A 27,359-nucleotide genomic window follows, 5' to 3' on the forward strand; every position below is an offset into this window, starting at 1 on the left:
AAATAATATAATATAATAATATAATAAAAATATTATTTATTTTACTTTTCTTAAAAAAACTTTTTGTTTAAATTTTTATTATAAATCTTTTGAAATTAAAACATTTACATCCTTTGGTATTCCTTGCCAACCAAATGGTGTATCTAAAAGTTCTAGTTTTGAAATTTCTTTATTATTATCCTTAATGTTAAAAACACCAAGTAAAAAGCTATCACCACTATTTGGATCATTTAAACCGTTTTTAAAATTATCTTTTGTTGGGCTCCACCATTTTCTTTTTCCCTCTTGCCATAAAATATGATTTAATGAACCATCACTATATGTAATTCTTATTGTATAATCGCAACCACTGCCGTGACAATACCATGGGAATTTTGAAGTGTTGGGTATGACATTTGAAATATCTGTTTTATTGGTTGGGTCAAAATACTTCATTAAATTGCCTGTTGATTTAAAAATTGGATAAAATTGCGATAGTTCATTGGAAACGGTGCTATATGTAAAAACAATTGTGTAAACTTTAACATCTCTTTCGATAGGTGAACCATCATTAACCCCATACAATCCCTTCTCTTTAGTTAATGGTATATAATCGTAATATTCGTTGGTTGTGGTATTGAATCTGCTGTATACATTTCTATTTTGATTAAAATATAAAGCATTTTCAAAATATGATTGTAATGTGGTCATTTCAAAATCTGCAAACATTGAAAATCTATATTTACTTGATTGACCACCAGCACCACCCTGCATAACTGATTGTTTGATACAATATTTGCCATCATCAGACATAACCATATTCTTTTGACAATTTCTATAACTACTTGCACTTTTTGGGACATAGATAGAGAGAAATTCGTTTTTATCGGTATCAAAACCCCATCCAGAATATGGTGAACCCTTTAAACTTCCTTTGATATATGGGTAATCGCCTTTATTATATTGTTCACCAGCATGGTGAAGTCCAAAGCAATGACCTTGTTCATGAATAAAAATACCAGTATAGGCGAAATCACCCACTCCAACACCGCCACCAACACTACCCAATCCTCCATAAGGATCTGCATATTTTCCATTTTTATTTAAATGTAAAAGAGGTGAGTAAATTTGATTGGAAGATGATCCTTCGCCCCAAGCTTTTCTGATGCCAGCTAAAATAGACAAAACAACACTCATAATTGCATAGCCATCGCTCTTTTGATCTGAATTGGTTATTTTCATACCTGGATTACCGTTTCTTGGTGGCATTATTAAATATGGCCAACTAATCTTTCCAAGTGGGTGGTTTTGTGAGATGATATCTGTGAGTGACCATTTTTGAATCAACTCTGCTATTACATTTTCATCAACCTGTCTAATCTTTGAAAATGGTTGTGTATTTGTATCATTTGCTCCAAAGAAATAAAGTGGAAGAGTCCAGAGAACCAATGTTCTTTCCTGACCAACATTTGGTTCGGTTACTATAGATTTAGAATTTGGTTGCTTCGAATCTTCAAATTGAATTTTCAATTTGTTCTTTATCCACTTGCCTGGAATAAGTGCACTATGATGTATAGTTGAAAACTTTGGTCCATCATCTTCGGTTGGTGGTAAATCGCTTGGTAAATTCATGTCAACTGTTCCAACTTGGTCGTCTCCATTCCAAATCCTTGCTATTATAAAACTGTTGTTATTATTTGAATTATCAAACTTTGCCATTAATAGAGTATCACGATTCTGAACCAACTTTAAAACATAGGTTTTGTTTTTTATTGTCCACGAAGCCCCCTCAGATGGTATGACATGTGTTTGAACAAACTTTACATCGCTGACATCCAATGCTATTTGATTTCTGTTTAATCTTTTTGATTCTATAAAACTAATGAACACTAAAAATAATAATATTATTATTAGTTTCATTTTATACTTTTATTATTACTAAAAATAATAATAACTATAATTATAAAAAGATAAAAAATAAAAATATTCTTTTCCTTTAAATATGAATTGTTTTGTTTTTTTTGTTTTGTTTTTTTTTTTTATTCATAAATATAATATTATTATTTTACAAATAAAAATTTAATATTTTTTTTATTTTATTAAATATTTGAAAGTAAAAAAAAACAATTATCATTTTATACTTACCAATAATAGTAATTTTGTCATGTATTGTTATTTTAGATTTCTATTTCTTACTTTGTGTATATATAAAAAAAAATGATGTTTGAAACAATATAAAACTATTTTAAATTATCTACATGATAAAAAACACCTTTATAACCAAAAACGATTTTAAAAAAAACCTTATAAAAAAGTCTAAATGATTGTAGTTAATTATTAATAATTTTAAAAATAAATAAAAAATAAATAAAAAAATAAAAAAATAAAAAAATAAAAAAAAAATTAATTTTAATTTTAAACTTTATTTATTATAAAATATTATTTGATTCTATATTAAAGTATTATTCCCTTAACAACACCAAAAAAAGTCTTTTTTTTGTTTATTGAAATTTAAATAAAAAAAAAATAAAAAATTATTTTTTTTAAAAAAAAAATCAATGCTATTTAAAAAAGAGTATAACCAAAAATAAAATGAACAAGAATGAATGAAAATAAATAATATCAATTATTATTCCAAAAAAAAAAAAAAAAAAAAAAAAAAAGATTTTAAAAATAACATTGTGGTAAACCCCACCACTAAAATAGTTATGTTTTATTATTTTTTTATTATTTTTTTTTTTTATCAAAAACTGAATTTATATATAGACTCGCTCCATATTGTGTAAAATAATCTTTTTTTGGTTTAACCATTTTATGCACCCATATAAAAAAAATTTGAAAAAATTTGATTTTTTTTTGCTTTGAAAAGTGCGCTTCTCGACCATTAGAGAAAATTACACAAAACTTTGTAAAAAATTTTTACATAAAGCTAAAACACCATGGCACAACATAAAAAAAATTTTATTTTTTTTTTCAATTTTTTTTTTTTTTATGCGTTAAAAAAATTATTATTTTTTTTTTCTTTATTTTTTTTGTTCGTTGTGAAATTTTGGTTTGTATCTCTCTTTCTATATGTATATATAATTTTTTATATATAGAAAAAAAAAAAACAAAATAATGAAAAAAAATAAAAAATATAAACAATAAAAAGACTCGATCACTACAGTAAAACAAATAACCAACAACAGTAAAAATAATTAAAATAAAAACAACTAAAAATAACAATCAATAAAATAAAATAATCACACACACAAAAAAAAAAGCCGAAATTTTTTTTTTATTATTCGATTATAAATACTTTTATATTTAATTAATTGTATCAAGAAATAGAAAAAAATGCGATCTTTAGTTTAGATAAATAAAATTCGATACTATAAAAATAAATAAAATTATATGGGAATTTTGTTTGAAAGAAAAATCCAAAATGAAAATTTATTTTAGTATATAGGTTTAGGTTATATAAAATTTATATTAAATATTTTAAAATAAATAAATATAAACACAATACTAGATTTAAAGATTAGTTAGATTTTTTTTTTAGAAAAAAAAATACCAAACCACCATAACAACAATGCATGCAACCATAAAAAAATTAGAAAAAATTAATAATAATAATAATAATAATAGTAATAATAATAATCATAGCAATAACTAAAATAAATAATAATTTCACTATTTGATCAAAGTCTTGTTATTATTTTTTTATCTCCAAAATTTTCGTTTTTTTTTTTTTTTTTTTTTTCAATTTTTTTTTAAAATTTTTTTTTGTCAAAATTTTTGCTAACATTTTTTTTATTTTTATTTTTTAAAATTATACAGAGCCTTAACTAAACAACAAAATGGTCTCTCTTAAATTACAAAAGAGATTAGCCGCCTCTATTCTCAAATGCGGTAAAGGTAGAGTTTGGATTGATCCAAATGAAATTACTGATGTCTCAATGGCCAACTCAAGTAAGTAAAAAATAAATTATAAATAATCATCGTCGAAAAAAAATATTATACAGTATAGAAAAAAAATATTGGTATTTTTTAGATAATAAATAAAAGAATAAGTCACTCATTTAAATATTATTATTTATTTTTGGAATTTTATAGGAGATGCTGTCCGTAGATTAATCGCAACCGGTTTCATCATCCGTAAACCAGTCGTCGTCCACTCACGTTCCCGTGCTCGTGCCCATGAAGCCGCCAAACGTTTAGGTCGTCACAGAGGTCACGGTAACCGTTTAGGTACTCGTGAAGCTCGTTTACCATCAAAAATCCTTTGGATTCGTAGAATCAGAGTCTTAAGAAGACTTTTAAGAAAATACCGTGAAGCCAAGAAAATCGACAGACACGCTTACCGTGAATTATACTTAAAAGCCAAAGGTAATGTCTTCAAGAACAAACGTACCTTAATTGAATACATCGTCAAAGACAAGAAAGAAAAACTCAGAGAAAAACACATCCAAGATGAAGCTCAAGCCCGTAGAAACAAGAACAAATCACTCAAAGAAAGACGTGCTGCCAAATCTGCTGCTAAAGAAGTTGCCAACAACTAAATTCATCCTTAGTAATCACCAAGTAACTTTAAAAATAAATATAATATTAAAAAAAAAAAACCAAAAAAATAATTTAAAAAATATTTTATATTTTTTTTTTTTACAAAATACAAATCAAGTTTAGTTTTTTAGATATATCAGATAATTATTGTTTTAAATATAAAATATTTTTGTGTTAAATAAATTGAATATATATATATTTTTTTTTTTTTACAATTTTATATGGATACACCTTTATTTAGTTTATTGTTTTGAGTCAATTAAAGCTCTTCTTGCTAATTCTAATGAACCTACTAAACCAGCATTACTTCCAAATGGTGATTGAACAATATATTGATTGATGTGTTCTGGTGTTAAATATTTGGTTTTAATGTAACTGTTTAAAATTTTGATAGTTTCTTCTCTAACGATTTCATAAAGAATTGAACGATTTAAAACACCACCACCCAATACAATAACTTCTGGAGAGATAAAACATGTAATGTTTGCACATAATTGGCCCAAGTAGTGACCAATAGTTCTCCATACTGGATCATCATCTGGTATTTGTGAAAGTTTATCTGCTGTAATTCCTAATCTCTTTGAAATGGCACCTGTGCTAACTAAACCTTCAATGCAATTTTTATGGAATGGGCAAGTACCCTCAAATTTATCATCATTTAAAATTCTTGCACTGAATATTAAATAAAATTAAAATTAATATAAATACATGTTACTGCTATTATCATTATTATTATATTTTATTTTTACTTACAATGTATGACCACCTTCTGGGTGTACTAAACCATGAATTGGTTTACCATTTACAACTACACCAACACCAACACCAGTTCCAACAGTTATATATACACACGATGAGACGGAACCTCTTTTGTGGAGATTATGAAAAGTTTCACTAATTGCAGCGCCATTAACATCTGTATCAAAACCTTTTGGACATTTAAAATCTTTGAACCATCCTAAAATATCGGTATTACCCCAATTTGGTTTTGGTGTGGTTGTAATATAACCATAGGTTGGACTGGTTTCATCTAAATCGATTGGTCCAAATGATGCTAAACCTAAAGAGTTAATTTCACCTTTTGATTTAAACCACTCTAAAACTTTTTCTTTTGTTTCTTCGACACTTGTTGTTGGTATAGATATTTTATCAACAATATTTGATGGTTTACCAACTGCAATTGCTAATCCAAAACCTGTGCCACTAATTATTATTATTATTTATTAATACATAGAGTATTTTATATATCTTTTTAAAACATATAAATTTTAATAATTACCCAGCTTCTATTCCACCATAAACTATTTTATCTTCCTCCATTATCTCTTTTTCTTTAATTTATTTAAATAAATATTATTATTGATATTAAAATTAATTGTGGGTGATAAAAAAATAAAAATATAAAAATGAAATTTTATAAAATTAAAAAAAAATAAAAATTTGAAATTTTATAAAAAAAAAAAAAAAAAAAAAAAAAAGTTTAACAAAAAGGGGTGTTTACCTTTTTTAATCTTTAAAATTTTATTACATGATTTTAATTATCTAATTTTATTGATATCTTTGTTGTTTTTGTTTATTTGAGGTTGTGCCTACATTTAAAGATTGATCAAATTCACGCTTATTTTGTGAAACTTTTTGGGTTGCAGTTTTAATTAAACTATTTCTATATTCTTCAACAAGTTTTTCTTTTTCCTCTTTTGTTTCATTTGAACTGAGTGATAGTTTCTTTTTATAGGTTTCAATTTCTTCATCAATACTTTCTAAAGTCTCTTTGGATAGTTGATTTACTGCTGAATGTTCTTTTTCTTGTTCAATTTGAATATATTTTTTAAATTGTTCAATTTTTTGATTGGTTTCTTCTATAGTATCACATTTAACAATACCATTGTTTTTGCAATATGAATCAATTTGTTGTTGTTGTTGTTTTTGTTGTTTTTGTTTTTCCACTTCTTTTTGATTTTGATTTAAAGGTATTCCATCAATATCATCATCGTCATCTATATTATTTGTTATTATTGTATTGTTACCTTCATTACTATTATTATTATTTATATTTTTGCTATTGTATATAGAAAAGGTAAATCTTAAACCCAATAAAAATGTTTTTGTGTATAATGATGATTTATCCCAACTATTTAAAACCTTTGTAATCTTTTCTTTAAAATTTTGTGCAGTTACTCTTCCACTAATAGCTTTAAATGTTTGATTTAAATGTTGAAATATTATAGCTAGTTTATTTTCAAACCTAAATGAAATATTAAATCAAATAGTTAGTATATTTTTAAATTTAGGTTAGTTTTGCCAATACTTACAAGCCACGATAGGATGAAACATTTTTAACATTTACTGTGCAATTATGTAAAATATCTGAAATTAAATAAAGTTTTGCAATTTTTGAATTATTGATTTTGTTTGTTTCTTCTGGTGAAATCGAGTTTTTTAAATATGAGGTTATATTGGAAAATTCGCTTATGTCTAAAAGAGATGATGAGATGATATCTACAATGTCAGAGCTAAATTCAGAGTTTTCGATTGCTAGTACCATTAGTTCGCAAATATTTTCACGTTCTGCTGTTATGTTCTTTAAAAGTTCATCAAATCTGATACGTAATGGTATGGGTATTGGTTGTTGGTCAACTGATAGATTGGTTGGTAGCTGTGATATTTGTTGTTGTTGCTGTTTCTGTTGTTGATGATTTGGTAGTGGTGGCGGTGTTAAAATATAACCACTTATAAGTTCCAATGGTTTTGATTTCCATATATCGGTTGAATCACCATTTAAAAATGAATATACCTTCCAATTATAATAAAAGAATTCGTCTGATTGATGGTTAAAAAGAAAGGTGAAATTCATATTGTTGTATTCACGCTCTTGAACCAAACGCTCCATTCCGAAACCTTCACGACTTACAAAAAGGGCCAATGTGTCAATAATATTCTTTTGAAATAGATTTTGGGGTATCTGTACTTGAACTTTTTTAGGTATACCCTCTAGATTACGTGGTATTTTCATTTGCATTTTGGCCCAACTAACTCTTAAATCACGACCAAATATTTGTTTACCCTCCAAATCGTCTTTGGCTTTATGTGCATCCTTTGGTGATGTAAATGTAACTATTGCGCAATAATTGATACCACGTTTTCTATCATCCTCATTCTTTGGTGCAATCACTTTAATGGCACTAACTTTACCATACTTTGAAAATAGATCTGTTAAAACCTGTTCATTTGCCTCAAAAGGAAGAGTACCTAGAAATAGGGTTGTAAAAAAGTCTTCATCTGTTTCTTCGTCTGGATTGGCTGCTGGTTGAGATTGTGATTGTTGCTGTTGTTGCTGTTGTTGTTGTTGATGTTGGTGCTTTTTTTCTTTTTCTCTTTCTTCTTGTTTTTGCTTTAACTCTTCTTTTAATTCGTCAATTAGTCTTGATCCCTTCTTTTTTGGTTCGTTTGTTGGGGCTGAAGAGTATTTATCATTATCATAGCTACGGCCGTGATCTCTATCCCTATCGTCATAACTACGCCCATATCTACTATCTCTACTATCCCTATAATCTCTGCTATCTCTATGGTCTCTTTCACGGTCCCTATAATCTCTACCATCTCTATAGTCTCTTTCTCTATCACGGTCTCTGTCCCTATCACGATCTCTATCCCTATCTCTATCACGCTCTCTTTCTCTATCACGCTCTCTGTCCCTGTCACGCTCTCTTTCACGCTCCCTATCTCTTTCAAGGTCCCTATCACGATAACGAGTGCCACTACGATCTTGATCTTTTAATGATTGTTGAGATTGCTGTGATTGCTGTGATTGCTGTTGAGGTTGTTGTGATTGCTGTTGAGGTTGTTGCTGTTCATTTAAATCATCTGACAAAATAAAAGCTCCACCCTTAACAAATTTTGGTGTATCTTTTGGCTTTGGTGCAGACTCTTCAAACTCTTCAATGAAATCTTTAAATACTATATCCCTTTCATATTCTTCTCTTTTCTTTTTTGAATCTAATTCTTCTTTTCTTTTTTGTGTTTGCAATTGTGATTTTAGTTGTGATGTAGTGTTTGATGTTAAATCCCTAATTTTTTCATTTGATATTTTGCTCATCGTACTTGGTGCTAATTTTTTATCATTGATTAATCCAATACCAATTGGTTTACCATCAATATCATCGTCATCATCTTTAATATTATCTTTTATTCTATTATTTGACATTATTGCTTATGTCAAATAATAAATATTTATTATTCAATTTGATAAGGTTTATTAATTTATAAATAAAGATATATACAAAAATTATTATAATTTATTTTTTACAAAAAAAAAAATAAAAAAAGAAAAAATAAAAATGAAAAAAAAAAAATTAAATTTTTATTTTTATTTTTTTTTTTTTTTGTTTTTTTTTTTTTTAACTTAATTGTATTTTTAATTTAAAATTAAAAAGATTAAATATAAATGGAACATTGATGTTTTCTTTATGAACTTTATGAGCTCGGTTTTAATAATTTTATTATAATAATTCAAACTCGAAACAAAGCCATTTTTTTTTTTTTTTTTTTTTTTTTTTTTTTTTTTTTTTTTTTTTTTTTGGTATATTTGTAATTATCTTTAAAAATATCTTGGTTTTTTTTTTTTTTTTGATGTGTTTTGTTTTTTTAAAACCATATTTTTTTTTTTGAAAAAATATTAACAAAATGGTAAAAAGTAAAATTTATTTTTTATTATCTGTAATTTTAATTTTAACAATAGGATGTTATTCTCAAACCTGTGATCCAAAATGCAAACACGATTGTGTTTTAACTGATGGATCGTATCAATGCGAATGCAGAAATGGTTGGATTAAAAACCCAGGCAACTCATCAGATTGTATTGATGTAGACGAATGTTTCCTAGAAAATGCAGGATGCGCACAATTATGCATTAATAGTGAAGGATCATATCAATGTGATTGTAAAGTTGGATGGACTGTAGACCCAAGTAACACCTCCGATTGCGTAGATATAAACGAATGTATCAATAATAATGGTGGCTGTGTTGATACCGAATGTTACAATACTGAAGGATCCTATTATTGTGTAAAGAAATGTGATCCTTTATGTGGCGAAAATGGTAAATGCAATTCAGAAACTGGTTTATGCGAATGTAACACAGGTTACTCTGGTCCAAGCTGTGAAACAACCGCTGAACCAGGTACTAATGCTCCTAATAACTCTTCAAGTTCATCAAATAACCAAACTAGCTCAGCAAGTGGTAGTAGTACAAGTTCATCTGAAGAAGTAAATAAATCACTGGATGCCATAGCCCACCTTTCAATATCGCTGTTAATATTTATCGTTGCTGTTCAATTATTTTAACAAAATATTTAAACTAAATAAATAAATAAGATTTCGTATCTTTTATATTTAAATTTTCAAAAATCAAAATTTATTATTATTTTATAAAAAGCAAAAACAAAATAATCGTAAAATAAAGTGTAAAAGTAATAAAAAAAAAGAATAAATAATAATTCCGTTTTTAAATGTTTTTTAGGTTTTATATTTTTTTTTTAAAATTTAGACTAAAAGGTGTTAAATTTATTGTTTTTTGTCACCAACTTTCTTTTGACCTGGTCTTTGTGGACGAGTACGGATCTTTCTGTCTTCTCTTGAACGAACACGAACGATGTGGCTGTGAATGGCACATGAGATACAGTATTGTGATTTAACGTAGGTTCTTGGGAATTTGTAACCTTTGACGTTGAAGACACCTTGATCTGAAATATCTTTAACAGCGGCGTTTTCGACGATTGGTCTAATGTAGAATCTCTTGACGGCTTTATCCTATATTTTTGAAATAATAATTATATTTTTTCGATTAGCTAAAATATTCTCTAATTTTTTTTCCTCTTTTTTTTTTTTCTTTTATTTTTTCTTTAATATGATATTTACCTTTGGGACACATCTAGCACAGTTGGTACATCTGATGTATGGGACTGAGCCACGACCGTGTTTTGATCTACCGTGATTACGTCTCTTTTGTGTCATTTTGTTCTCTATAATAATTTTATTTTTTAAAAAAAAAAATAGAATTAATATTTATTTATTTTACACACCTAAAAAATCCTGAAATCGAGTGAGATAATAAGAGAATCCAAAAAAAAAAACTAATTACTATTGTTTGATGTTTTGTGAGAGTGATTGATGAGTGAATGTGCAAAAAAAAAAAATTTTTAAAAAATAAAAAAAATTTTGCTCGGTTTTTTTTTTTTTTTTTTTTGTATTTTTTTTTTACACAGATTCAAACGTTTTATTTGGCTATATTATTTTTCCTTTATTTGTAAATTCTTTTTTTACTAAACTATGCTAAATCTATTTCTATAAATCCCTAAAATTATAATCTAACAATCGTCTTTTTTTTTTTTTATTGTCCAAACCCACACACTATAAATTATTATTTATTTTATTTATTCCATATCTAATATTCCATATTTAATTTTTATTTTATTTTATTTTGTTTTGTTTGTTTGTTGTTGAACTATTTTTATAATTAATTTTTTTTTTTTTTGGCAGGGTCACTCTTTATTATCTCTCCTCTATAGAGATAAATCATATACGTACACAAATATTTTACGTTAAAGAAAAAGGAAGAAAAATTCAAAAAAAAAAAAATTTTTACTTTTGTCAAAAAAATTCGCATATAAAAAAATTAAAAAAAATTAAAAAAAAAAATTAAAATTTTTATGAGACTCTTTCCACAGCGATTGTTTTATATGGAAGCCATTGCAAGTCCAGTTACATTGTTTTTACAAACAAAATTTTTTTACAAAGAAATTAAAAAAAAATTTTAAATTTTTTCAAAAAGGCGAAATTAACACACATAAAATTTTAAAACCAAAAATAAAATAAAATCAATCAAAAAGATTAATTTTTTTGATTTCAATTTAACCAATTCAAAATTTAAATTTAAATTAATTAGTTTAAATTTAACTTAATTTAAATTTCAATTTAATTATTATTTATATAAGTTTAAATATAATAAACAATGTTTAAAAATTTAAAATAAACAATTGTTTTTTTTTTTTTTTTGTTTTTTTTTTTTTTTTTTTAAAAATTATATTTAAACACCCCAAATATATATATATGTATATATATTATATATTTGTATAAAATTTTTTTTTTGATGGCTTTATTTGATTTTAATTTAATTTTTTTTTTTTATTTTTTCATTTCATTATTTTTTCAAATAAAATCTTCCAATTAATTTCTTAATATATATTTTATGTGTTTCTTTTTTTTTTTTTATTAACACCAAATAAAAATAGAAAAATTTTAATTTAATGAGAAAAAAAAAATAAAAAATAATTTCAAATTAAAAAATTAATTTATGAGAAAAAAAACAAAACATTTAATATTTGGTTATTAAAAAAAAATTTAATGTAAATTTTTTTTTTAAATTCATTACATTTAAATTCATAAATTAATAAATAAATAAATATATTTAATGTAAATATTTATATATTTGAATAAAAAATAAAATAAAATAAAATAATTTAAATCTAATTTTTTAATATTTTTATTTTTGTAGATTTATTTATTTATTTCAATTCCCTTTTTTATCTAAAAAAAAAAAAATAACAAAAGTAAAATTATTTAAATTAAAATGGGTAAAGGAGGCCATACTTGCACAATTAATAGTTTTTTTAATTGTAATAATATAACTTCAAATAATAATTTACCAGAATTCTTTTCATTTTGCAAAGATAAATCAGAGCCAAAAATCAACAATCATTTAAATAAACAATCATTAAAATTATTAAAAAATAACAACAAAAAACAAAAAAAACAAGAAAAAAAATTAAATAATTTTGAATATTTAAATAATGTTTTTAATAATAAATCAATAAATAATATTTCATTTTCTTCAGAATTAATCGAACAAGATGAAAAACAAGAAGAAAAAGAAGAGTCTGAAAATAAGGACGAGTTATTAGAAAACAATAGTGTTAAAGATTGTTCAAATAATAATAATAATAATAATAATAATAATAATAATAATAATAATAATAATAATAATAATAATAATTTAAATACCATTAATAATGTTTTAATAGATTCAAAAGATAATAGTGATAATAATAATAATAATAATAACAACAACAATAATATGGTTTTAGAAGAATTTATTGAAATAAAATTAAATACTAATAATGAAATGGATAATATTAAAAATAAAGTAGAGGAAAATTATGAAGAAGAAAAAGTAGAAGAATTGGATTTTGAAGAGGATTTACTTGTTATTGGCGAAAATTATGAATTTGAAATAATGAATAAAAAATTAAATAATATAAAAAGATCATCTGGTAAGAATAAAAAACCAAGAATACATAGATACTACCAAAAAGCTCACCAAATGAAAAAGCAAGAAAGAAAGAATGAATGGTTAGCAGTACATTATTCACGTATTAAAGACAAAACACCAAAACACATTAGACAAAGACAATACACTTATAAACCATTATTTGGTAAAGAAGACTCCTACGAAACCCAACTTAGAAAAGCATTAGCCTTATCCGCTTCAGAATACGACCGTCAACTCCGTGGTCCTTCAGCCTCATCTGCACGTAGCATGGCTTTAAGTCAAAATCAAATTAACGATATCCTAAATAGAGAATTAACACCAGAAGATTACGAGCTTTTGTTATTACTAGACACCACTGTTAAACCAAAAACTGTAGATATAAAGGATATCAATAGTCTTCCATTGGTTTCTTTTGGTTCCGAATATTCTGATAAGTTTCCTTCTTGTATGGTTTGCTTAATTTCTTTCGAACAAAATGAAACATTAACTAAATTAAATTGTGGCCATATTTTTCACACAAACTGTATTTCAAATTGGTTATCAGTGGCTTCAACAAAATGCCCAATTGATAATATTTCAATTTTAGATGAATGATAATGGTATTAATAATTTTAAAAACAAATTAACAACAACAATAATAATAATAGTTTATTATAAAATACAAGAATTTATTTTATAATTCAACTAAATTATTTATTTATAAAACAAGCGATTTTAAATATAAATCAAGAGTATATTTATACAAAAGGAATAATTAGTAGTTTTTCTTCAAGTAATAATAACATTAAGTTTTAAATCAACACATAATTTTAATTAAAAAAAAAAAAAAAAGAAATTAATAACTGTAAATAGAATTATCTTTTAATTTCTTTTTTTTTTTTTCTAATAAAAAGATAATAAAATTTTTTAAATCAAACATAATAATTATTATAATTTCATTTTTTATTTTGTTTTAAAAAAAATAATTGTTGATTAAATTTTTAAATATAGGATTGGACCATTCTCCTATTTTAAGGAAAAGAATTCCGCTAATAACCAATTATTTAAAAAACATCCATATAAAAATTTAAATTTAAAATTTTTTTTTTTTTTTAAAAAATTTAAAAATTGTTTTTATTTTCATTTTAGAAAAAAAAGCGCTATTTAAACAAATACACCCATTGTGTAATAATAATTCAAATAATATTATATAATAGCAGTGGTTTTATTTGTTTTTTCAATATTATTTATATTGTTTTAAATTTATTCATTTCTTTTTATTTCAGATGCAAACAACTTTATAATTTAATAAAAAATAATAAATAAAAACATATTTTAATTAATAATTACAATAATAATATATTAAAAAAAATGCCAAGATTAAAACTACCTCAGGGATTTAAAGATCAAATGGAGAAAGAGGCAACTGATAAAAAAAAGAAAACAGGTGCATCAGATCCAAAGCAAACATCTATTTCTAGTTTTTTTGAAAAAAAAGAAGATAGTAGCACAACAAGCACCACATCCACTGCAACTATACCAGCAACCAGAGCATCATCATCATCATCATCATCTTCATTATCACCATCATCATCACCACAATCAAAAGTAACATCACCAACTACAAGAAGAAGTGGACAAAAAATAGAGGTTGAAAAAGAGGTTGAAAAGCCAACAACTAAAGGTAGAGGTAAATCAGCACCAAGATCAGCAACCACTAAAAAGGAAGCAGCTAGAGGAAAGAAAAATAAGGAGGAGTCTGAGTCTGAATCAGAGTCTGAAGAAAATAATGCATCAGAAGAGGAGCTATCAAAATCAAGAAGACCATCAACTAAACAAATACCAAAAAAACCATCACCAGCTAAAAATAAGAAATCAGCCTTAAAGAAATCATCATCATCATCATCATCATCATCTGATACTGAGGATGAAGTTATGGAGTCGTTAGATGACAACGATCAAGAAAATAAAAATAAAAAGAAAGTGGAAAAGATAGAGTCACCACAAATTAGATCAAGAAAAAAACCTGTAAATTTATCTTTTCTTGATTCATCGGATGAATCTGAAGATGAAGGTAAAAAGAAGCCAAAGAAAACCATTGGAGTGAAGAGAAAGAAAGACGATAGTGATTTTGAGCCATCACAGGAAGAGGAGTCTGAAAGTGACTTTATTTCAGACCATGGTTCTGAAGATGAAATTGAAAAATCATCAGAAGAAGAGGTAATTGTTTTTAATTTATTTAATTTTTTTTTTAATTTTATAAAATCAAATATTAATATTTTTTATTTTATTTTTTAAAGGATTTAGAATCTTATAAATTTTCATCAAAAAAGAAATCAGACAGTGGTAAAAAGAAGGCATCTGGTATAGATATTAGTGATGGTGAGGAAAATGATATTGAAATGAAAGATAGTGAAAACAATAAAGAAGAAGAGGTTTCAGGCGAACCAATTGTTATTGGATCAGGTCGTGTTGTTTTACCTGCAGGTACACCCGATTTTAAACCCGATAAGAATGCTGGTAAAAAATTACTTCAGGCTCATTATCAAGTTCAAGAAAAAGAAGAAAAGAATAGACAGCAACAGCAACAAGGTACCAATCAATCAAAAGAAGAGAGTGATGAAGAGCCAGAAAAGCCAACTGCTAAAGCCGCAAAGGGTAAGGGTGGTAAATCCAGCTCAAAATATACACCATTAGAGCAACAATTTTTAGCAATTAAAAAAGATAATCCAGACACAGTGTTAATGGTGGAGTGTGGCTATAAATACAAATTTTTTGGCGATGATGCCGAGATTGCAAATAAGGTTTTAAATATCTATAGCTATGTAGCAAAGAACTTTTTAAATGCTAGCATCCCTTGTCAACGTTTATATTTCCATTTAAGAAGATTGGTATTGGCAGGTTACAAAGTTGGTGTGGTAGAACAGACTGAAACAGCTGCTTTAAAGGCCATAAGTTCATCAAAATCACAACCATTTGAAAGAAAGCTCACTAGAATATATACATCCTCCACTTTTATTGATGACGAGGTTGATGATAGTTTACAAAATTCATCCCCACAATATTTAGTATCTTTTTATGAAGCATCAACATCAGCATCAGGTACCAATTCATCAGACAACACTACACCATCCGTTGAAACAATTTCATTTGTTGCTGTTAGTATTAGAACTGGTGAAATTATATATGATACATTCAAAGATAGTATCATGAGAAGTCAATTGGAAACCGCTTTAACCCATTTAAAGCCAAGTGAAATTTTAATGCCACCATCAGTTCTTAAAAAAGAAAAATCCAATACCTCTTCTGGTTACAAATTTTCAGATCTTACCTACAAGTGTTTAAAGAGTTATTCAAAATGTAATAGTGCCAGAACTCAAAATATGGATAATCAAATCTTTGATTATGATGTAGCTTTAATGAAACTTCAAGAGTTTTATGATAATAACAATTGCTCACAAGTATTAGATCATATCAAATCAATTATGAATAAATACCAAATCATATGTTTGGGTGTATTATTATCCTATTTAGATCAATTTATTCATTTTGGTTCAATTCTCAAAGTACCAAGCAATTTCAAAGCATTCAGAACTGCAAATCATTTGGTATTACCACACTCAACTATCACAAACTTGGAATTATTAACCAATGAGTCTGACAACTCTGAAAAGGGTTCATTAATATGGCTAATGAATCGTACCAGTACTTTTTCAGGTAGAAGAATGTTTACAAATTGGTTATGCAAACCATTAAACCAATTGGATTCAATTAAAGAAAGACAAAGTGCAGTTGAGGAATTGGTTGAGGGAATCAAGGTCAACTCAAATCAGGTTGCATCAATCACTGCCTTATTCAAATCACACATTCCAGACCTTCAACGTAATCTCTCTAGAGTTTATTATAAAAACCAATGCACTCCAAAAGAATTTTTAAACACAATGAGCTCACTAAAACGAATTTTAGAATTATTTAAAGAGATCAGTAAAGGTTATACATTTAAATCAAATTTATTAAATCAAATATTCAAGATCAAAACAAACTCTGATGACGACAACCAAGATGATAAACTCTCTGAAAGAATCAACTATTTCTTATCAAACTTAAATCATGACGCTGCCAAAGATTATTCTTCTGTTAATTGTGAAAAATCAGATTTATGGTTAGATTTCGAAAAATATCCAAAAATTTTAGAAACTAAAAAGGTACATATAATTATAATTTTATTATTTATATTTTTTATTTTTTTTATTTTACAAATATTAATAATTATAATATATTATTTTAAATATAGAGAATTAAAGTTATTGAAGAAGAATTTAAAAAAATCCTTAAAGAAATTAGATATGAATTAAAGAAACCATCATTAGAGTATTTACATATGCCAAAATTAAATTTAGAGTATTTGGTTGAATTACCACCAAAATTTGCAGGAGTACCAAAGACATGGATTAAAGTAAGCTCAACACAAAAAGCAATTCGTTATCATCCACCAGAAATTTTAGAGCAATTAAAACTACTATCACAATGCAGAGAGACATTAAAGATTCAAGCACAGGAATCATGGATATCATTTTTGGGCGAATTCACTTTAGACTATAGTTTATTTTCAAATTTTGTACATAAGATTTCAAATTTAGATTGTTTATTCTCATTGGCTAAAATATCGTGTATGGATGGATATGTTAAACCAGAATTCACTAGTGAACCAGGTATTCAAGTTGTCGAAGGTAGACACCCAGTTGTCGAAGTTTTACTAAATGGCACATACGTACCAAACTCTGTCAAATTATCGTCAAATAAAGAAAGAGCAATGATTATCACTGGTCCAAATATGGGTGGTAAATCTTCATTTATTCGTCAAACTTCACTTATCGTTATTATGGCACAAATGGGTTGCTTTGTACCAGCTAAAGAATGTAAACTTGGTGTATTTGATGCAATTTATACTCGTATGGGTGCTCACGATAACATTGAAAAGGGTAGCTCTACATTCTTTATCGAGCTTCAAGAAACTTCTGAAATTTTAAAGCATGCCACTCCAAACTCGTTGGTTATTCTCGATGAACTAGGCCGTGGTACAAGTACACATGATGGTGTCGCATTGGCATACTCTACACTAAAATTCATCGTCGATGAAAAGAAATGCTTTTGTCTATTTGTAACACATTATCCCCTATTGGCACAACTAGAATCAATGTATCCAAATATTATTGGCAATTATCATATGGGTTTCATCGAAAAGAAGGTTGAAAGTGATTCAGAAAACTTTATTCCAAAAGTAATCTTCCTTTATCAATTGGTACAAGGTGCTGCTCAAAATAGTTATGGTTTAAATGTTGCTAATATGGCCGGTTTACCAAATGAAATTCTAAAGATTGCCTCAATTAAATCAAACGAAATGAAAGAGACAATTACAAAAAGAGCAAACTTGGTAAACAATTCAAATGATAATGAAAAGCAAAAGATCGAAGATGAAATTAAACAAACAATTAAAACTTGGGTCCAAAATTCAAATTCATTATCAAAAGATCAATTAAATCAATTGGTTGAAAAATTAAAATCATTACAATTAAAAGTTTAAATAAAATTAATTTTTTATATAAAAAAATAATATAATAATTATTATATATAACAATATTTAAAACGCCATAGTTTAATATCAGCATATTTGTTTTTTTTAAAAAATTTTTATTTATTTATTTATTTTTTTTTTTTTTTGTATATGTTTATTTATTTATTTATTTCTTTTTTTGTGATTTGTTTTGGACTTGTTTTTTTACATATCTATTTTTTGAAAGTTTGTTTTTCTTATTGCTATTATTTAAATTGTTTTTATTATTATTATTGGTATTATTATTATTGGTATTATTATTTGATTGTTTTTGTTTTTTGATTGATGAGTCTGATTCAGTGTCTTGATCTTCTGATGAAACTTCTTTTCTTTTCTTTTGTTTTTGTTTTTGTTGTTCTTCTGATGGAATAGTATTTGAGTCTGATTCAGTGTCTTCTTCTGATGAAACTTCTTTTCTTTTCTTTTGTTTTTGTTTTTGTTGTTCTGATGGAATAGTATTTGATCTTTTCTTTAATTTTGCAACATAGAAACCATCCATGTTGTGAGTGTGTGGATAATAACGTTTAGTAAGAGCTAAAGATGGATGGAAACGACTTTCTCTGAATGAGGTAAAACCATCGACACCAAATTCAATAGTTGTATCAACAATAATAACATCACGATTACGAAGGGCATAATCGACAACGGCTTCATTTTCTTCAACGGTTAAAGAACAAGTAGAGTATACAATGATACCACCGGTTGCGGAGTTTGCATCAACGGCATCAATGGCTCTAAGTAAAAGTTCTTTTTGGGTATGGGTACAAGTGATGACATCTTGTTCGCTCTTTGAAATTTTAATTTGTGGATCTTTGCTAATAACACCTAAACCAACACATGGAGCATCAACAAGAACACGATCGAAACCTGCTAAAACTGATGGATATTCACGACCATCCATATTTGAGACAACACAGTTTTTGACACCAAGACGATGAATATTTGCAACTAATGATTTAATTCTTTCCTTATTTACATCATTGGCAACTAATGTACCAGTATTTTTCATCATAGCAGCAATGTATGTAGTTTTACCACCTGGGGAAGCGCACATATCTAAAACACGTTCATTTGGTTGTGGAGCTAAAGCTAAAACTGGGAGGAATGAACTAGCACTTTGTTGGATATATTGACCTGCAAGATATTCTGGAGTAGCACCAATAGCTACTTGGGTATCATAAATTGTAAGACCTACTTGTGACCATTTAATTGGTTCTAAATGAACACCACGTGCAATAAGAGCTTCGGCTAAATCCTTTCTACGAGTCTTGAGTGTATTTGCTCTGATTGTGAGTGGACGATGGGTTTCGTTGGCTTCAAAGAATTCCAAAGCTTCAGCAGCATTAAAAATCTTTAAAAATACATCTACTAACCAACTTGAATATCCAAAATATGTGCAAATATCTTCCTTTAAACGATCCATATATACTTGTCTTGAAATACCTGCTTTTCTTTGTGAGTTAAAATCTTCAAGAGTTGCAATAACGTCTTTAATTCTTTGATAAACCATTGGTAAATCTATGCCAAGTAAATTGTCTTTTTTGGCTTCTTCTTCTTCACCTTCTTCTTTTTCTCCTTCACCTTCTTCATCTGTTGTTTCATCTGAAACATCATCTGGTAAAATTGGGTTCTTTATTTCTTCATCATCCTTGGCTTTTTCTACTTTAGCTTTTATTTGTGCTTTTTTAACTTTTCTTTCGAAATTGGTTTCTTCACCTGAATCTTCTTCGTCATCTTCATCTTCACCATCTTCACTTTCTTCACCTTCTTCAGTTTCTGCACCTTTCATTTTAAAAAGTTTTTTATTTTGATCTGAAAATGCACCAGAATTTTTTCTATTAAAATCATCATCTTCTTCTTCCTCATCATCGTCTGAATCTAATAAATTACTGTAATAATTTTAAAATTAATAAATTATTTTTATTATATTTTTATTTTAGTTTTATGATTTATTATTTTTATTATTAGATTTGATTTGATTGGTATATTTACGATTTTTTATTTTCAATTTCCTCTTCGCTATCTTCATAGTCTTCTTCTTCTTCTTCATCTTCTGATGGCTCTTCTACTTTTTGTGATTTTTTAGTTGGAGTATTATTTCTAGTTGGTTTATTTTGGATTGGAGTTGATTTTTTAATATTGTTATTTGGTTTCACAGCACCAACTACATTTGGTTTTTTAGCACCAACTAATTTTCTAACAGGTGTGCTTGGTTTTTTAATGGAAGTATTATTTGATTTCTTATTCATTTTCTAATTATTATTTAAACTTTTATTTACAAATAAATAAAAAACAAATAAAAACAAAATTAAATAATTATCGTTTTTTTGAAACTAAAATTTATAAAAAAAAAAAAAAAAAAAAAACGAAAAAAAAAATTTTATTTTTTTTTAATTTTTTTTTTTTAAATTATTTTTTTTTTAAATTTTTTTTTTATTCCAAACTATCGGTGTGCGTACACATGTAAATTATAATTATCTCTATGAATATAAATACTAACCATTTGGGGCACAAAAAAAAAAAAAAAACCCTTACAAATTAGTATTATTTAATAAAACTAAATTTGTTTTATTTATTTTTAATAAAAATTTATTTAATTTAAAAAATAAAGAAAAAAAACAAAAAAAAAAAAAAAAAGAATTTTGATTGTTATTTGAAAATAATGGTTTGTTCTCTTTGTTTGGTTTCATTTAAATTGAAAATTTATAAAAAAAAGTAATATAAAAAAAAAGATCCTTAACCATATATTTGATTTATTATATTTTTGTCCTATGGGATTATTTTATTTTATTAATGGTTTTTAAAACAGAGTTTTTTTTTTTTTTTTTTAAATGCATAAAAAAAAGTAATTTTTTTTTTTTTTTTAAATCAATAAATGAATTAAATTGTTTATTCTGCAAAAACAAAAAACACCCGTATACCAGAGTTAAGAAAAGTTATTATTTTTTTATTTTTTTTTTTATTTTTTTTTTTTTTTGTTTTTTTTTTTTGTTTTTTTTTAATTTATATTTTCGAAATTTTTTTTTTCATTCCTTTTTAATCTGATATTTCTATAAATAAAATTATATCAATACTGTTGTATTACACTTTAATTGTTTTATCAATCATTTATAATAAAAAATCATCTAATATAAATAAATAAATAAAATAAATAATTAAAATGTCAGAAGATCAAATTAGACACTGTGGATATTGTTTAAAAGAAATTAAAGGTGCCGAGGTAAAGAAATGTGCAGGATGCTTACGTAGATGCTACTGTTCAAGAGATTGTCAAGTTGCAGATTGGGGATCAAAGGGTCAAACCCACAAGTTATGGTGCAAAGAAAATATTTGTGAAGAGGATTTAGATTGGGAAATTAGAGATTCACCAGGGAAGGGCTTAGGTGTTTTTGCAAAGAGAATGATACCAAAGCACACTAAAATTATGGTAGATAAGGGTTATAGAGGTGTTCAGGAGACACCATCAGACTTTTTAAATACATTAATGCCACATCCAGGTTCATTACAAGAGAAATGGGACTTGAATTCATTTTACACACCAGAAGGCGGCGATAACATTGGTATCAGATTAGCAAGAGTTAATTTCGACTGTAGAAACAACGCTACAAATAAATTTGTACCAGATTTAAGTACATTCATTTTAATTGCAATTAGAGATATTCAACAAGATGAGGAAATTTCAATTCAATACTACTTTTACAACGATTTTTCAACTAGCAAGGAAATCAGAGATGCTAGAGAGACCATTATCAAAGAAAAATGGGAGGTTAATTGTGACAGTACATGTATTTGCAAGAATAGCGAAATTAAAGATAAAATTCAAAAGGCACACGAGTTGGACGAATTAATTCCAACCCTTCCATTAAAGACCGAAAATGATGTTAAGAAATCATTGAAGCATGTTGATGATTTAATTAAAATGAATCAAGAGTTATCAAGTGGAATCATGCCATTGTCAAGAGCATACTATGATGGTTTCCAAATCGCAATTACACACAAAAAAACATTCCCATTACACAAAAAATATATAGAAAAGTATTTAGAAGCTATGGAAATAGTCAACTCCAAACACTCACAAGCTTATTCAGAAGCTTTACAATATTTGAAATATCCAAATTCCCATAGAAATCATTATTAAATAAAACAAATAAACAAATAAACAAATAAACAAATAAACAAATAAACAATTTAAACAAATTAACAAATTAAACAAATACAACACGATGTATTTATATTTATTTTATAACTTATTTTTTTTAATTTTTTTGAAACTACATTTAAATTTAGATATCTGAAATTCTTGCCGGATAGCTTAAGTAGGAAATTAAAGGGGGATTTGAATAGAGGTAGTATATTGAATGGATTGAATTATATTGTTTAAAAAAATATAAAAATATAAAAATAAAAAATAAAAAATAAAAAAAAAAATAAACTGTTGGTTTTTTGATTATAAAATTTTTGTTTATTTATATTAAGTTTTTTATGCACTAAAGAGTTGTGTTTTATTTGTTTTGTATTTAAAAGCTACGTTTTGTATTTAATTTGCTTTTTTATTTCCTAAAACTTAATATAGGTTCTTGATGTTTATGTATTTGATGAACTGGTAGCTGTTCCAAATGTAACTGGTTTAGCAGTACCAAATGTATTATTTTGAGCTGGAGTTGATGATCCTTCTGAAGGTGTGGCAGTGCCGAATGTAACACCAAGCGAAAATAATGATTTATTTTGTGAACCAAATATACTTCCTGGGAAAGGATTGGATATTTTGGCTTTGTTTTTCTCACCAAAAGTAACTTGTGATTCATCCTCATCTTGTAATTTATCATCTAGTAATTCTTCCTGATCTTGTATTTCATACTCATCTATATTTTCTTCATCTTCATCTAAATAACCATCCTCATCCTCTTCAGATTTCTTTTTATTTTCTATTTTAAAATCAGCAGAATACTTTGCAGATGGGTTTATATTGCATTGTTTTTGATAGGATTTTGTTGAAAATAAAACATCATTGTTTAAAGTATTTGAAAATTTAAATGAATCTTGATCTTTATCATTCAATATTAGAGAGGCAATAACTCTTTTTCTAACATCTTCATTTAAATATGAGATACAATATGATTCATCCTAAATTAATTTTTTTTTAAATAAATGTTTTTTGTTAATATATGGAATGGGGTTTAGCTATTAACATAATATTAAAATAGAATTAAAATACCTTATTTTCGAGATTAACATCAATGTTATTTTCCTTTAAAAGTTTTATAAGTTCTTTTGATAGTTTTTTTGCAACAAAAGTTTTTTCAATAAGTTTTGTAATTTTGATTGTGTTTATTGAACATTGTTCAAGATTATAGAGGAAACAGTTGGATGAAATTTCTTTACCATTTGATGAGAGTCTACTGGATGATGAAAAGGAGTTAGCATAAACAATAAGCCTTGTCTTGTGATTTGATGTGTTGATAAATATATATGAGGACTTAATGGTGTTGGTTGCAATGAATAAGCTATAATCTTTTGATGCTTTGATTTGACCGTGGCATACACCGGCTCGGTTTGGCTGGGAGGGTTTTGGATCCTTAGTTCTAAAAGGTATATCATTGATATAGGTTGTACTGTTAAAGACATTTTCATAATTGTTGAGTACTATAACACCTTTTTCATTTGGTTTGATGCTGTCAAATAAATAATACTCTTGTTTATTATTGAGTAATGTTTGATTATTATTTATTATTTTAATATTATGAAGCTTATTAATACTAAAGTCAGAGTTGTTATTAAAGTAAATTGCATGTTGCAAGGTGGTTCTATGAGGTACTTCTGCTAATGCGGCACTGGTGATTTTGGATTTGAACTCGTTGACGGTAGTTTGAATGAGATGGTTTTTAAAACACTTGAAATTCTTTATTGTATACCTTTCATTACCAACATTTGATACAATTATCAATTCAACACCCTCTTTGGTAATGTCCCATTTTGAAAACCATGTATAAACTGTTTTAAAACTGATTGGTGTCTTAAAACAATTGTTTGTTTTAATGTCACATTCAATAATATTATTAAAAATATTATATGGCTTATTTGGTAATGCGAAGATGGAGGATGGTGAAATGAATGGAATATCATATGAAATAATAATATCTCTATGATCTTTATCATTATTTAGAATTATTTTAATTGCGTTGTTGATATTACTATTTTTACAAATATGGGTGTTATTATCTAGTAGAATAAATGATTGGATTTTTTCTGTTAAAATTGAAATGAAATATTTATTTTTATAAATAGTTGGTATTTTAGATTGACATAGTTCTTCTAATTCTACGGTGATACTATTGGGGTCTTCTAATACTGTGGTGTTTTTATATTCAATTGAAATTAATCTACCAATTAATTTGGATTCATCTTTTAATTGTATATGGAGTCTTTCATTTTTAAAATATGGTAATTCATTTATAGAATTGACCAATATGGGATGAAATAAGGTGGAGCCGTTTAATACTGGATCTTGTATGACAAGGGACTTGTTTGTAAATATGTCATAATCTTCATCATTTACATAAATTGTTTTTTGGTTAATATTGGTTTCATTGATTGAAATTTTTCTAAAAAAAATTATTAATTATTAATTTTTAAATTATGATTATAGTAAATATATATAAATGAATTATACTTACTTAAAAATTTTATAGTTTTTAAAATTATTATCTATTATAATTTTTTGTATCTCCATTGGTTTTTATTATATATTTGTTGTTGTTGTAGTTGTAATTATTGTATGTGTTTATGATAGAACTTAAAAAAATAATATAAAAAAAAGTAATAAAAGTGAAAAATGACAAAAATTTTAAGTGCACACACACACACACACACACACACATACACATACACATACACATACACATATTATGTTGTTTTTTTAATATATATATTATTGGGGGAGTTGAATCTGAAGATTTCTATGTTTTTATATTTAACAACTGTTATTGTTTTCCCATCTGATTGACTCTATTTATAAATTTTATTATGAATTAATAAAAATAAGAAGGGGTGGTGTATTTTGATAATTGAATATTCAAACATTGTGATTACATCTTTTTTTTTTTTTTTTTTAATTATTAAATTATAAAATTATTAAATTATTAAATTATTAAATTATTAAATTATTAAATTTTTTATTTTGGGAAAAAAAATTAAAAAAAAAAAAATTATAAAAAATAAAAATTTATTTAAAAAAAAATTTTGTTTTTTTTTGAAATTTTTTCAATTGAACTTGTGCATTTATCCCAAAACCTAACAGTATGGGTGCAATATTATAAATAAGAAATTTTTAAATTTTAAAAAATTTGTCCTTACGCATGGAACACACTCTAGCAAATGATCGATAAGAGATGCAGGGTTTATGCTTTTTGCAAACTATTTCCATAACCGCGATACGACTTGGTAAAACTTGTCGGATTGCAATTTTTGTAATATCCTCAATGGATAATATTTTAAAAAATTAAAGAAAAAAAAATAATACAAATATTTTTATATTTATTTCTTTTATTTGTTTTTTTTTTTTAATGGGTTAATGTTTTTTTTAGTTTAAATAGAAGCAGATCATGTTAAAAAAAAAAAATAATAATTAATCAGAAATAAAGTTATAAACCTTTTTTTTTTATCATAGGAAGATAAAGAAAAAGAAATATTTATAATAATAAAATAATATAAAATAATATAATTATAAAATAAATATAATAGAATTAAATAAATATATATTAAGTTTAAATTATTTAAATTAAATAAAGTTACAGTTTTTTTTTTTTTTTATTTATTTATTTATATTAAATTATAAAGGAATATTAGGATTTTTTGCTCTAAAATTTTGATTGTGTTCAAAAAAGTTATCGGGATTTAAACCATATTCGTTTGATAATTGGGAAAAGATACTTCTATTTTCAGCTCCCAAATATCTATTGTTATAAGAGTGGTATCTTGGTTCTATTAACATTCTATTTCCCAAAACAACACGGAAGAATCTTTGATTTTGAATATCGTTTACTACTATAGTCCAATCATGGGAATCAAACAAAAAATGCCAATCAGAAGCTAAAAGGACACCATTATCCAATCCATTATCTCTTTCTAAACGATATGGTTTAACATGTGCAGCCTCGACAGCTAAAGCAGAGTTGGTTACAAAGCAAAAGCATCCGTAATGTTCAATTAGCCCATTTCTAAATCTTACTTGGCCTTCACGAGTAGTAATAAGTGGTTGCATTTAATTAGAGTTTTTTTGTATAGTTTGATGATTAATAAAATAAAGTTTAAAAAATAAATTTTTTTTTTTTGTCTTTGTTTTTTATTTTTTTTTTTTTATAATTATAATTAATAAATATGAAAAAAATTCATATAAATTTAATATTAAATTTTTCCTAAAAGTATTTTTTAGTTTTTTGGGAGTAAAACAGTGTGCCAATAGTTTTGTTAATGTTGAGTGATCTTTTATGCGCCGTGTCAATATCGATAAAAAATAATAATAGCCAAAATTTTGTTTTTTTTTTAATTTTTTGTTTTTATCTTTTGCCCATCATTCGTAAATTCAAAAAAAAAAATGTAGATCTCGATATCAAATTAAAAACAACCACAAGTTTAAAAATTTATCATATAATAATTTATATTTTAAATTCGATTAAAAAAAAAAATTAAAGTTTAAAATGTCGACACTATACTATGAAGATTCTTGTTAGTTTTTTTTAATGAAAGCAAAATCTTGGGAAAATGAAAAGAAAAAATAAATAATAACTATTTTTTTTTCTATAAATAAACATCAATGATTTTTTTTTTTTTTATTCATATCTTATATTTACAAATTTATAAACATAGGTTTTTTTATAAATATTATTTTACTTTGCTATAGTTTTATTATTATAATTGGTT

At 25.6% G+C, this 27,359-nt stretch overlaps 12 protein-coding genes across 12 annotated transcripts; 5 read left to right on the forward strand and 7 right to left on the reverse strand.

Annotated features, from left to right (window-relative positions):
• Nucleotides 1-43: 43 nt before the first annotated feature.
• DICPUDRAFT_91044 (uncharacterized protein) lies at nucleotides 44-1,984 on the reverse strand. Its single transcript, XM_003283173.1, has one exon. It carries the CDS (start codon nucleotides 1,897-1,899, stop codon nucleotides 79-81), a length of 1,821 nt encoding a protein of 606 aa, XP_003283221.1. The 5' UTR covers nucleotides 1,900-1,984; the 3' UTR covers nucleotides 44-78.
• Nucleotides 1,985-3,818: 1,834 nt separating this feature from the next.
• DICPUDRAFT_11127 (uncharacterized protein) lies at nucleotides 3,819-4,502 on the forward strand (the record flags this gene model as incomplete). Its single annotated transcript, XM_003283123.1, has 2 exons — nucleotides 3,819-3,930; nucleotides 4,075-4,502. Coding segments are annotated over 2 exons (540 nt in total), but the record flags the coding sequence as incomplete, so codon positions are not given.
• Nucleotides 4,503-4,763: 261 nt separating this feature from the next.
• On the reverse strand, nucleotides 4,764-5,893 carry DICPUDRAFT_96285 (uncharacterized protein; the record flags this gene model as incomplete). Its single annotated transcript, XM_003283174.1, has 3 exons — nucleotides 5,801-5,893; nucleotides 5,275-5,724; nucleotides 4,764-5,193 (listed from the first exon to the last, which is right to left on the reverse strand). Exons 1-3 carry the CDS (start codon nucleotides 5,839-5,841, stop codon nucleotides 4,764-4,766), a joined length of 921 nt encoding a protein of 306 aa, XP_003283222.1. The 5' UTR covers nucleotides 5,842-5,893.
• Nucleotides 5,894-6,069: 176 nt separating this feature from the next.
• Nucleotides 6,070-8,725, reverse strand: DICPUDRAFT_146813 (uncharacterized protein; the record flags this gene model as incomplete). The annotated part of the gene is made up of 2 exons (XM_003283175.1): nucleotides 6,070-6,766; nucleotides 6,834-8,725. 2 exons carry the CDS (start codon nucleotides 8,723-8,725, stop codon nucleotides 6,070-6,072), a joined length of 2,589 nt encoding a protein of 862 aa, XP_003283223.1.
• A 575-nt stretch (nucleotides 8,726-9,300) lies between these two features.
• On the forward strand, nucleotides 9,301-9,600 carry DICPUDRAFT_11972 (uncharacterized protein; the record flags this gene model as incomplete). Its single annotated transcript, XM_003283124.1, has 1 exon — nucleotides 9,301-9,600. A coding segment is annotated over one exon (300 nt), but the record flags the coding sequence as incomplete, so codon positions are not given.
• Nucleotides 9,601-10,037: 437 nt separating this feature from the next.
• On the reverse strand, nucleotides 10,038-10,541 carry DICPUDRAFT_52099 (40S ribosomal protein S26). Its single transcript, XM_003283176.1, has 2 exons — nucleotides 10,438-10,541; nucleotides 10,038-10,329 (listed from the first exon to the last, which is right to left on the reverse strand). Exons 1-2 carry the CDS (start codon nucleotides 10,531-10,533, stop codon nucleotides 10,084-10,086), a joined length of 342 nt encoding a protein of 113 aa, XP_003283224.1. The 5' UTR covers nucleotides 10,534-10,541; the 3' UTR covers nucleotides 10,038-10,083.
• Nucleotides 10,542-12,148: 1,607 nt separating this feature from the next.
• Nucleotides 12,149-13,441, forward strand: DICPUDRAFT_146816 (uncharacterized protein; the record flags this gene model as incomplete). Its single annotated transcript, XM_003283125.1, has 1 exon — nucleotides 12,149-13,441. One exon carries the CDS (start codon nucleotides 12,149-12,151, stop codon nucleotides 13,439-13,441), a length of 1,293 nt encoding a protein of 430 aa, XP_003283173.1.
• A 1,787-nt stretch (nucleotides 13,442-15,228) lies between these two features.
• DICPUDRAFT_52102 (uncharacterized protein) lies at nucleotides 15,229-18,410 on the forward strand (the record flags this gene model as incomplete). The annotated part of the gene is made up of 2 exons (XM_003283126.1): nucleotides 15,229-17,031; nucleotides 17,121-18,410. 2 exons carry the CDS (start codon nucleotides 15,229-15,231, stop codon nucleotides 18,408-18,410), a joined length of 3,093 nt encoding a protein of 1,030 aa, XP_003283174.1.
• Nucleotides 18,411-18,567: 157 nt separating this feature from the next.
• Nucleotides 18,568-20,689, reverse strand: DICPUDRAFT_146818 (uncharacterized protein; the record flags this gene model as incomplete). Its single annotated transcript, XM_003283177.1, has 2 exons — nucleotides 18,568-20,329; nucleotides 20,433-20,689. 2 exons carry the CDS (start codon nucleotides 20,687-20,689, stop codon nucleotides 18,568-18,570), a joined length of 2,019 nt encoding a protein of 672 aa, XP_003283225.1.
• A 911-nt stretch (nucleotides 20,690-21,600) lies between these two features.
• Nucleotides 21,601-22,578, forward strand: DICPUDRAFT_74166 (uncharacterized protein; the record flags this gene model as incomplete). The annotated part of the gene is made up of 1 exon (XM_003283127.1): nucleotides 21,601-22,578. The coding sequence occupies one exon, from the start codon at nucleotides 21,601-21,603 to the stop codon at nucleotides 22,576-22,578; it is 978 nt and encodes a 325-aa protein (XP_003283175.1).
• Nucleotides 22,579-23,024: 446 nt separating this feature from the next.
• On the reverse strand, nucleotides 23,025-25,342 carry DICPUDRAFT_74167 (uncharacterized protein; the record flags this gene model as incomplete). The annotated part of the gene is made up of 4 exons (XM_003283178.1): nucleotides 23,025-23,564; nucleotides 23,656-25,042; nucleotides 25,115-25,145; nucleotides 25,333-25,342. The coding sequence occupies 4 exons, from the start codon at nucleotides 25,340-25,342 to the stop codon at nucleotides 23,025-23,027; spliced, it is 1,968 nt and encodes a 655-aa protein (XP_003283226.1).
• A 926-nt stretch (nucleotides 25,343-26,268) lies between these two features.
• On the reverse strand, nucleotides 26,269-26,700 carry DICPUDRAFT_146821 (uncharacterized protein; the record flags this gene model as incomplete). Its single annotated transcript, XM_003283179.1, has 1 exon — nucleotides 26,269-26,700. One exon carries the CDS (start codon nucleotides 26,698-26,700, stop codon nucleotides 26,269-26,271), a length of 432 nt encoding a protein of 143 aa, XP_003283227.1.
• Nucleotides 26,701-27,359: the final 659 nt, after the last annotated feature.

This window comes from Dictyostelium purpureum (assembly GCF_000190715.1).
Source record: "Dictyostelium purpureum unplaced genomic scaffold DICPUscaffold_4, whole genome shotgun sequence".
Classification (NCBI taxonomy): domain Eukaryota; phylum Evosea; class Eumycetozoa; order Dictyosteliales; family Dictyosteliaceae; genus Dictyostelium; species Dictyostelium purpureum.